The sequence below is a fragment of the Calypte anna genome, chromosome 14 (assembly GCF_003957555.1).
Source record: "Calypte anna isolate BGI_N300 chromosome 14, bCalAnn1_v1.p, whole genome shotgun sequence".
NCBI lineage: Eukaryota > Metazoa > Chordata > Aves > Apodiformes > Trochilidae > Calypte > Calypte anna.
In genome coordinates, this window is record NC_044260.1 from 4,715,097 (window position 1) to 4,726,648 (window position 11,552).

The following is an 11,552-nucleotide window of genomic DNA, read 5'->3' on the forward strand; positions in this document are numbered from 1 at the left end:
AAGATGATCATGATCTGTGGTTCTGTGTTTATATTAGTCATTCAGACTTACTTCTGTGTTCTCTTTTGTTCTTTTCTTTTTTGTCTTCCTCTAGTACACCTCCAGCATGAGAGCCAAATACCTCGCTACCAACCAACCTCGTCCAGATGCTGGCAGTGTGCATTAAAATGAAAAAGTGAAAGCAAAAAAAAAAAAAAATCAACTAAAACCCCACACGTGCAGTCAGACTAAACAATGTGCCAACTGCTGTGCCCCTGTGCTGTCCTCGTAGAACAATCCCACTGTTCTGCCCAAAATCCAGTGCAGCTCCATCTGTTTCTCCAGACCAGACTACCCTCTCCAACCTGCTACCTGCCCACTGGAGTGGAAGCCCCTTTTGAATTTAAGCCTTCACCTTGATGTACATGATGTGTGAGAGAGAGGAAGCACACGTGCAGGCAAGCAACTCTGAGAGCACCCAGGCCAGAAGCTGGGGCCACCTGCCTGGGGCCAACTTCTTAGAGCAGCCCAGCAGAAAAAAGTTGGTGAATATCTTCTGCCCCCTTTTTTCCCTGTCTGCTCCCCAGAAGGGACTCAGTGAAAGATGGTGGTAGATCTTCTTCACTTCTGCAGTGGGATCAGCAGCCTGGCCAACACTGAAGAAGCAGAGGTTTGGTGCCCATGACCCAGTGTGCAACGAGGGAGTGCTGAGCCAAGGCACAATGCAGCCTTTTGGTGGGGGTCCTCTGGTCCCTTGCCAGGGAGAGAGGAGGAGGAGGAGGAAAGCTCCTGCCTCATGGTGTCACTGCTTTTCCACTGTAATTTGGGAGTCTGGGGCTCTTCTAGAGCAAATCATTCTACTACCATGGTTAACTTTTTTTTTTTTAAATATCCATTAAGAAAATGCCTTTTTCTTTCCCACTATCTCTAGTGTGTGAATCCTCGAGGAGCAGGGGGGTCCCAGCACCCATCAGCTACCCTGTCCATTGCTCTGACCCTGACCTCTGCTCCATCAGGGAAGCCCAGGTACTTGCAGATGACATTCTGGGTGCTGCTTTTACCAGGCTGACACACAGATCAAACAGGAGCCAGCCACCCACTTGGTGCCAAATTTTTCCAGGACAAGACTTATTTGGGAGGGGGTATTTTTGCACTAAAAAGTTTCAGCTCTCTGATGCTAGATCTTATGGGACAGTCAGCTTGCAAATGCAAGAGATTGGAAGCACCAGTGGACTTCTAATGAATGCAAGCTCTCCCTGCAGGAGTCACCTGTGAATTCTGCTGGACTTATTCTTTTTTTCCTTTTAAAAAAATTGCAATTTACAGCACAGGGTTGCTGAGCTGGCATTGGAGGTGTTTTTTTGAAATTCACAAGATCATCAGTCTGTCTTCTGTGTTTTGGAACCAGAAACCTGGATGATACCTGGAGAACATTGCGACTGTCAGAACAGGTTTTTATTTTATTCTGTTTTATTTCTTTTCTTTTTTTTTTTTCTTTTTTCCAAGGCGTGTTGTTAACCACTATCTGACCTTATCAAGGCACATTTAAGGCATTTTTATAGACATGAGGCAGAACAAGGCTTGCAAAGGGGCAGCTGGATGCCTGCAGAGGGCAACATCCTCCACTGGTGCTGTACTTTCCACTGAAGAGCAGTGCTCCAAAGAGCACTGACAGCTTCCTACTGGAAAAGGAGAGACTGCTTCTCAGGAGGTACTGCTGAGTACTGCCCTTTCAGGAGAGTAACTCTGTTCCTTTTTGTCTTTTTACCTCTGGGCAAGGGCATCTTAGTGGAGCTGCTGAGCATCGTATCAAATAACTGTCAGAGTAAATAAAGTGGGAAACATCTCTCAAACTGGAGTTGAGCCATTGGCAGTCAGTCAGTCTTCACCTCAGTGATGTTCAGACTCAGTGTCTGTTTACTCCACGTTTGCTGTCTGGGGCACAGAACCTACCAATCTGCCTTTAATCAAGTCAATTGCCTTCTTGCAGTGAGGTAGGAGTTACTCCTAGCAGGTAGATAGCTAGGGTGATGGTATCTGCTGTAGAATGGTACCAGCTCTGTAGCAGAGCAAGCTTTGGGACTCTTCTTAAGATAGAAACCACTAATAGGCTGCAAAAGGTGTAGGCCAACTATTCCTGTTCAAAGGAGTGAGGGAGACAGGGAGGAGTCACCAGTGTGCAGAAAGGAAGAGAAGGCTTTGGAGAAAACTTCACCCTTCACCATAAATCTCTGGGAGCAGGATTTTCTTGCTCAGGACTGAGTGTGCCCTCTCAGACATGATTATGGGCTTCACACTGAAACATACCTCTACATTATCAAATAGCAAGGGCAGGGACATGTGCTCACAGGTGGTATGGAGGGGACACTGCGGCTCATGAGCATCAGGTTTTCTACCCTGTTGCAAAGCCTACCAGAAGACCCAGGTGTGCAAGCATGTGGCATGGTTATCTTGCAGGGCACAAAGCATGCAGCTGCTGTTTGGGGGGAACTGAACCTTCCCCTCACTTCAAACAAAGAGCCATATAATCCCTATTAAGATTGAGTTGTTCTGCCATCATTCTGTGATCATCTCTCCTTGCAAGGATGTACTTGGGTTGCTACTTACACTAGCGGCTTTTGGAGAGCTGCCCTAAAGTCTGTGGCCTGGTCCTACTCATTGAAGTCAAGTGTTTTGAAGGCTGGAGGGTGTGGGGAACCATGTGAAAAGAAGTGCTTCTGTATATTGATTTTCTGTATACAGAATGCATCCCAAACATGCGTGTGGCTGTACTTTGGAGTGGATCTAAATTGTCACAGTCATACCATCTGTACCAGCAGGGATAACAGGGGAGCAAGCCTATGCCTTTTTGTTTCTAGCATCTAACAGAGCAGCTACCTTGACCTGCTTCTTTCCAAGGTTTGGCACAGCAGCCACTCATAACACCCAGAACAACTTCTGACATCATTTGGGGCTTGCAGCAAGGCACAGATGTGGAGATCCGTGCTCTGTGACTTCAAAATATAACTGGAAAGAATGTTACAGGGACAAGATTTTGCTTTCTGGAGGCCAGCATAACGTGACTGCAGTGTGAGCTGTGTACCTTTGTCCAGCCAACACTTCCTTTACTTGACATGGATATTGCACTTTTGTAAAGCATCCTGGAACTCTGCTGCCCCACTGCATGCTGTGCAGAGCGCTGGATAGGAAACACAGACAAATGGGTTTCTTTTGGTTTATTATTATTTTTTTTTCTTTTTTTTTTCTTTTTTTTTTTTTTTTACTGGAACCTTGAGCAACAGTGTGGCATTTCTGCAGGCTGATCTGAACAGATCTGCTGAAGAACAGATGGCCTTTGCCTCTTCTTATGGCTGCGGCGTAATCAGCCTCATCCGTGTGGTCACATTTTGTCTGAGGAGTGGACTTCTGAAAGCCAAGATCTCCCAGACTCTGTGCCTCCCTCTGGGGTGAACAGCAGGTGCTATCTGGCAAAGACTCATCTGTTCAGGATGGCATTCATGGTTGAGGGGGTCCCAGCTCTTCAAGCTGTGGGAGGTAAAGCTGTTGAGACTTCTCTCTCTTCCAGTGTGTCTGTGTTTTTAATGTGACAAAATGCCATATCACTTGGTGTGTTCCAGCTGACCTTATCAGAACATTGCTCGTGTTACTGGTTGCTAGCAAAAGGGTCCAGAATTCAGGGGAGGTGAGACTGGCCTCTGGACACCTTGCTGACTGCAAACTGGAAGGCAGCTTGTCCAGGTGAAGGTGACTGCATTGGTGAAGACACTTCATGTTACTTTTTCAGAAGCACAAATGTGGTCATTGGCTTGTCTGGTTGGCTTGGTTTATTTCCACTGCATCATCATGTGTGAATGACACTTTCTTTTCGAACTGAGAACTCTTCCAAGCACACAAACATCTCCACAATGTGAAATGTAAATAGCATGTTGGACTCGTGTCCAGTGTTCAAGACTGCATTGTAACTGTAAAGGAAATCGAATCAAGACTTGGCTGTGAATTTCTTGTGCTGTCTTGGGAATATAACTGTAGTGTTTGTATCCTGTATGTATTATTAAACTGAGTTCATTTTATGTGCTGATAAAAGGGTTCATGTATCCAAATGTGAAGGATGGAGTGCTCCCTTCCCCTCCTGTCCTTTTTAAGTTTTCATTTGGTAGGTGTTAATTTTCCGTGTACAGTCATCTCAGCCAAGATGCAAGGGTGTTCATTGGAGTGCTCTGAGGGGGACACAGTGCATGGGGTTATAAGTGATCCTAAGTTAGGATTTCCATAGCAGTTCCCTGAAAATACGGAGTGTTCACACAAAAAGTTTGGCCTTGTTGAGAGCAAACCATTTCTCAGGGGGCTGCTTAACCATCACTCATGAGAGCTCTGGGTGCTGCAGGGTAACAGCAGACAGGAGTGGGTGGAAACCCCTAAGAGCAAGGTACAGGTACCTGTGTGGAGAAACCCACGCTTCACTTCTGGTCCCACCTTCTCCTTCCTTCTAGCAGCAGCTCAAACACCATGCTGAGCCCTTTGAAGAAGAGAGAAGTGTCTTGACTTGATGATTCTGGTTCCCCCCCTGCCTGATTCAGAGGTAGAGGGGGGGGTGGTGTGTGCCTTTGCCTTTGGATGGGGTGGGGAAGGGGCTTTGAAGTATTTCCTACCTAGGGACCAAGGAGAAGCCAGGGTCTTCCCCAGCTCAGCAAGTCTGCCAGTGGAACTGAGTGAACATCTCTGTGTGGGAGGGGAAAAGCCCTCCAGGCAGATACCAGGGAGTAGAACTAAAACCTTGAGAGAAGAGACCCAACAGGACTTGATCTGTACCTTTAATCAGGTACCTTCTCTCAGCACGGCTTCCTTCCCTTTTCTAGAAAAGATTTGTGTGCATGCTATGGATGGCTTCCCTAGGCATTCCAGGAGGCCCAGCAGAAGTGTGGGATGTTTTGGTGGTGGCTCTTAGATGGCTACCAAGTGTTGTGTGCTTTTAGGGTGGGGCAGAGCAGTATCTCCTGCCAAGCTGTGATGGTGAGCATGTTGTCCAACTGGGAGAGAGAAGGGATGGGTTACTGGTGGCCTGGAGCTCCCGGGTGCTCACCCAGCCCCTGTGAACAAAGTGGAACATAAATTGATGTACAACCAGAAAGTTCAAAGTATTCCTTTCCTAAAGAGGATTAACTGTAGCATGAAGCTCTTAGGTGCTCTGCATATTTGATACCACATTGCTCCTCACTATGCAATTCCCACCTCCTTCCTTCCTCTTCCTCCTCTAATCTCACACCAAGATTTCTCCGGTGGCCTCCACCCAGGGAGCCACTGAAGTCCCCAAAATCTTCATTTCTTTCATTGTCCTCTGCATTGGGTCCAGGTGCCCAGCCCTCACATCGTGTGCCTCAGGTCCCTTGGTAATGGGAGGCCCCAGGAGTTTCAGTCACACCATTCAGTGGGAAGTTTATTTTCTTGGACACTGTGCACAGAAACCTAATGATGAACATGTACCTGGCCTTTTTGTAACTTTTCTGTTTTGTTTTTTTTTTTTCTTCTTAACCATAATGGTTGTATATCATACCACTTTATATACATATATAATATATAAATATATATAATTTTTTTTAAAACTTTGGACCTGCTAGTTTCTTTCAAGTGTTCCTGCACTTACCCAAAATGTTTTTAAATTGTGAGGGTTAAAGAGGATTGAGCCCATTTTTGTATCTTTACTTTTAATTCTGTAGTTCTATTGATTGTAATGTAGCTATTTTTTACTGTAACTTTTTGGTTTGCAAATACTAAACAAAAAACCTAAATGTAATTTCTGTGGTTTCTATTCAGCTTGGGTTTCATGTTTTAAAAATAAACAATTTAAAACCATTCCTCCTATTTATTAATTCTTCTTTTAACCTTTTTTTTTTTTCCTGATACCTGATTTTTTTTTACCTTTTATACATCGTGGCAGATCCATGAAGTGAGGATGGGTAATAGAGTTAGTTATTAATAGCTAATAGAAGAGGGAAGGAATAGGAGCCATTGAGGATTGGTCTCCTGCCTCCATCCTGTGCTGTTGTTGCCTTCAGCTGCCCCTGCTGCCCCCCAGCTGCAGGATTTTGGGAAACTCCTCCCATCCCAATCTGTGGTAAAGCCAAACACTATCTCTTGGATGCTCCTGCAGCACAACTCAGCCCCTGGGATGGGGAAGCAGAGTAGCTCCTCATGCAGGAGTGCAGGTCACTGGGGAAGAGGAAAGCTCTGTGGGGTGGGAAGGGACATGGAGAAGCCCCTTGGAATGGGTTGGTGACAGCAGGTAGCTCCATCCATGCTGAATACGATTGGATTAAGGCAGAAAGCTCCCAAATTACCCAGTGATGCTGTGAGGACCAACTGATGATCCTGGATGTCACCAAGTGACAGAGCCAGTTTGAGGGCCACTGAGAGGGGACAGCATCCTGTAGCCCCATGACCTGAGCTGGGCCCCTGGGCACCCTCCTCCTTGGTACCCCTGGTCCTGCCCCACTCCCCACGCCAGTGGGTGCACCCAGGTATGTGCTGTTTCCCTGGAAGGCTGGGCTGAGCAAAACAAGGATTTAACTCTGGCTTTGTTAGAGCTGTGGGGTTTTAAGTACTTCATGTATTTGTATGATTGAAACCCTCCCCTGAGCTCTGGCATCCTGCCCATTGGTAAAGCCCAGACCCACAGAAGGCTTTTTGCTGACTTTCATCCTCAATGGACACCAGTTCTCCTCCCTTTACTAATAATTGACAGATCTGCCTCCTCTCATTTTGTTTTTTTCCCCCAGAAAAGGAGGAACCCATGTTATCCATCTTCATCCCTGCTCTGAGCTGATTGAACCTGCTCTCTGGTACAAAGAGCTCGGGGAGCAGCCAAGGGAATCTGATGGTATGAAGGAGAAGAAAGCCTCAGAGTCAGCACATAAATATTTTACCAGGTTGATGGACTCTCCCCAGGGATGAGACCATGCAGGGGCCACCTGCCCAGTGACCTTTCCCAGTGCTTTCCAGCCACAGCCTTTGCTCGCCCTGCTCCACAGCTCCTCTCCCAACAGGAGCAGGGCAAGGCTCTTTCCTGAGCAAGGCAGAACTGGGAGCAAAGAGAGAGGAAAGTGAAGTCTGTGTTTGGTTAAACTTTACCTTCTGCTCAGCCTTCAGTAGTGGTCCTTTAGATCTCTGTCCTTGAAGATAGGGCAGGGAGGGATGCCCTGGGGAGATGCTTTCAAAGGTATTTGTTCCTCTGGTGTGCAGATCTGTGCTAACAGGAGCTTTGCCTCCGGGAGCTGGTGGTGGGTTGGCAGCTGGAAAACCAGGAGCAGAGCTGGTGGCTGTGGTGTGCTCACTGGGAAAAGGTTACCAGCTATAGGCCTCTTATTTTCTGTCACCTCTTGGGGTAGGAAATAGTAGTTGCTTTCTGCCAAAGGTGGCACTGTGTATACAGCATCTGCTGCTGAGCCTGCAGCCTACATCTGCCCAGCTTCTTCCATAGGATGCATTTGACCACTGGAGTCACACACAGCTCTCCTTTGGTAGGGTTTCATCAGGACTCTGCTCCCCATGTGTCCAGGGAAGGCAGCAAGCAGCCAAAACTGCATCTTACCTCTTCTACACCTTCTGAAGAACACTCCCCAGGGAATGACCTCATCTCCCCATCCCACCCTGCTGCACCACAGCTGTTTCCAGGAGGCCATGGCCACTCCTGGCACTGTGCAGGGGGCCAGGCCAGGCAGCCAAGTGTCTGCTGGCCCAGTGGCTTGAAAGAAAAGCCTAAACAGAGAGCTCAGATCTGTCTGACCACATGGGGATGCTGAAGCCCTGCTCTTGGCAGCTGGCAGGGTTTTAAAGGAGAGGCAGTGACAGGACAAGGAGAGATGCTGTAGTCCAGCCAAGGGCTCAGCAAGGCTCCTCTGCACCCCACATTTGCAACCCTGCTTGGATCCACTCTGTGGGTCACAGCACCATGGTGCAGAGGGATGTGACCATCTGGCAGAATTGCCGGCAGCCTTCACTGGCTTGTGTGGCCAGGCATGGGCAGGAGGGTGCCCTGGCTGTGGTCACCTGGGGCGACTGTGATGGAGCAGGAGGTCACACTGCTGTGGCCTTGTGCTGTTGGGCAGAGGACAGGGAATGGATGCTGGCAGGAGCAGAAGGACTTTTCCTCTGTGGCTGATGTCTGTTCCTGCAGGCAGGACTGAGAGTGGTTTGCCTTAGCTCTGCAGGCAGGAAGGTCTTTGCCTGGAGCAGGCAGCATTTCACACCATGACCTCAGCAAAATCTCCTGCTCAGGGATTCTTTTTTTTTTTTTTAAATCCCACTTCAGCCCGTGGAGAGAAGTGGGAGGAAGCCCAGCTCCCTTCTCACTCTGAGGTGTTGCAGATGCTGGAGCCCTTCTCCCATCCACTTCCTCTTCCCACCAGCAGAACACCGTGGGACCTGGTGCTTGCACCCCGTAAATCACTTTCACTCAGGATCCTCTGCAAACACAGCAGCTCTGGGGAAAGTGGATGAGCTGCTTGGGCAGGGAGCCAGCGTGGACCCTCCCATCTCCAGCAGCCTCTATCTCAGCAACCCACCCTGTCCCCCCCTAAAATAAGGGGGGAGGGGGGGGTGATCCCCAGGCTTCTTTGCAGCATCAGTCAGCATGATGCCACTGCTGTGCTACATTGCTGCTTTGTCCCCTGGCCTTGGCAAGGACAGCCACCAACCCAGCACTGTCCTCCTTGGTGTAGCCACTGTTGTTTGGGCGGATGGAGGAGGACACATGCACCGAGGAGGAGGAAGGAAGGATTGGAAGCAGGGCCATACAGCAGTGCCGCAGTTTCATGGGGCTCGTCTGGCAGTGCCATGGGAAGTGTTTTCAGCTGCTTTTAAGATGCTCAATTCATCTCCTCCTCCACTCTCAGCTTGCCAAAAGGCTACAGGAGCAGAGCTGACCCTGCTGCATGGCTTAGGTAGAGCAGAAGTATGGGGTTCTGGAGCCCCAGGCAGGGGGTGGAGGGGGGAGGGTGTGGGGGTGGAAGGGAATTGGGTTTGATCGATTCAAGGCTAGTCTTAAAAGTCAAGAAGAGAAATATAAACTCTGCCTGGCTAGGGGAGTATTTCTTTTAACTGCCTCCAAGGGATGCAGGGGAGGGAAGTGGTAGGAAGGTGAAAAAAATGATGTAGGATGGCTGGGAACTGCTTTTAGGGGGGCTGCCCTGCACGCCCCAGTGCTGTTCTTGGCTCCAAGACTGATGATGTTAGGGGGGGATTTAGTGGTCTGCAGCTGCACAGAGGTGGTGGGATGCAGCTCGTGCCCCCACGGGGACCCAGAGCTCTCCTCTCCCAGCAATGGGATGGGCGAGTCCCAAAGCTACAGCTGGAGCTCTGTGTGCATTGCTCAAGCCCTGAGATTCGGCCACTTTTATGTTCATTTCCCACAAATATTCCAGTTTGCTGGGCCAGAGCAGCTGGAAGTGGTGCTTGGAGCTGATTCACACAAGTTTTGTTGTCTCCCCACGCTCTCCCTCCCACCCCAAGTCTGAAATATTTCTCGCCACTGTGGGTGCCAGGAGGGGTGGGTGCTGGTGCCACTGCTGCACACAGCTTCCAGGGAGAAGTCCCTTGGCCACAGCCAGGCTGGGAATGCAGCAGTTCACACAAAGCCCAGAATATTGAGTGACCCAAGCAATAAAAATTATAATTAAAAAAATAAAAAAGGAGGTGAAGGAGCAGCAAAAAAACCCGAGACTAAACTAGTGTGTTACTCTCTTCCCTCAGTGCTGCAACCACCCAAGGATTGGGAAACCCTTTGGCCAAGCTCAGTGCTAGAGCATCCCTTGGGAAGGATGGTGTCAACAGCAGTGGTTTCTATGTGCAGGCCGTGTCCCCACCCAGCCAGGTTTGTCCCCACCGTCACCCTCCAAAAGGTGCAGCCGCCTTATCAGCTGCCACGAGCAGGCGAGAGTAAACAGGACGTCCCACAACAGTGCTGGAGAGCAGATGAAAGCAGGCTGGGCTGACTGCCTGCCAACTATGTGAGAGCAGCAGGCTTTGCTTTTGTTTTCCTTTTGTTTATTAATGCGTGTTTTTATTTACTTTTCAGCCCACGAGTAGGGAAGGAGGAGGGAGAGGCTGGGAGCCTGCTGTGGGACAAACTGGAGGTCTGGTGTGCTGCCTGCCCCTGTTCCTGGAGGCTTAGTGGGGTGTATTTTATTTATTTTATATTATTTTGATTTTTATTTTATTATGTTTTTATTTCCAAGCCCCTCCAGGTGTTGCCAAGGGGCTCCTGCTCCTTATAGCTCCATTTTAGCATCCCAACCCCATGCCACACCCCCTGGCTCCCCAGGTGGATGTTCACACAAGATTTGGGCTGTTTTGCAGTCAACAAGGCCCCCCACCCACCCACCCAGCACCTAGCCCTGCTTGGGGAGAGATGGTATTTCCCACTCCTGGCTTTATCTCCCCATCCCACCTGGGTGGGGGGGCAAGGGAAGGTCAGTTTGCTGAAAGATTGTCAGGAAGAGCCCCTGCTGATGATCCCCCAGCCCCATGAGTGACAGCAAAACATGGGTGACATGGGACCTGATGCAGATCCACTCCACTGCCCCGCAGCTGGGTGGGAGACTAGGGGGAGCAAGGGTACCAAATCCTGCACCCTGTGTGCTGGGGGAAGGCAGCTTTGCAGGGCTAACTCTTCACCTCCATTTCTCCAGGGAGATGATATTTGGGTACTTTTTTTTAGGGTGATGCTCAGTTCCCTGGGACAGGAGCTAGAGGTCCTCCCCACCCTCCCCAAACCCACTAAATGCAGGAAAGTTTGGAGAACTCTTGAAATTTTTGGCCCTGTGCTGGGAGGAGGTGGTTGCTGCTGTAGCACATGCTGACTTCCTGCCAGGCTGTATTTTTAGCAAGGCCAACCCCTGATAACCCAGAGATTCAAGTCAAACTGTCAAGTGAGAAAGTGGGCCTTGAAAATAAATAAATTAATTAAAAAGTAATAAAGACGAAGGGAGGCTGGGGGGGGGAGGGGGGGGGGGGAGAGGAGAGATGGGACAGGTGGAGGTACCGGTGCAACACACAAAGAAGGAAGCTATTTAGGAAAGGGGCAGATTGATGCCATCACCTCATAGCTGGGGCTTGTTACTAGCAGGTATGGGCTAAAACGGAGGCAGGGAGGAGGAAGGGAGGATTAGGAGGGAAGGGGGTCAGTACCCCCCCCCCCCCCCCCCCCCCCCGCAGCCTCCAACCTTCCCACGCAGCCGCCTGCCTGCCGGCTGTTAACAGCCCCCTGCTAACAACAGCCTGACACCTCGCCCGCCGCCTCCTCTCCCACCCCAGAGCCTGGGAAAAACCAGCCCCGAGGGGCCAAAGCCTTTCCCAACCTTTTGGGGAAGGAAAGGAGGAGAGGATCTCCACGCCCTGGGATGCAAATGGTCGGCAGGTCCCGGTACCCGTGGGAAAAAGAGGGATGCAGGAGCAATCCATCCTTCCCTGGATCCCTGAGAGCTTCAGAAGAGGTGAGAACATCCACAGGGAGGAGGGGAACAAGGGGTGTGCAGCACAGCCCGTCCATAAAAAGACACCAGAGCCCAGGACCAAGTGAC

General features: G+C 49.8%; 1 protein-coding gene across 2 annotated transcripts in view; it reads left to right on the forward strand.

Annotated features, from left to right (window-relative positions):
* The window catches only part of TTYH3 (tweety family member 3), a 77,256-nt gene extending 71,427 nt beyond the window's left edge, over window positions 1-5,829 (forward strand). The window contains exon 14 of one of the 2 annotated variants that reach the window (XM_030459548.1): window positions 95-5,829. In XM_030459548.1, the coding sequence (XP_030315408.1) occupies window positions 95-166 (72 nt within the window). In that variant the 3' untranslated portion in view covers window positions 167-5,829. The remainder of the gene's footprint in view (window positions 1-94) is intronic. The other variant, XM_030459547.1, reaches the window with a different exon arrangement.
* The last annotated feature ends 5,723 nt before the right edge of the window (window positions 5,830-11,552 follow it).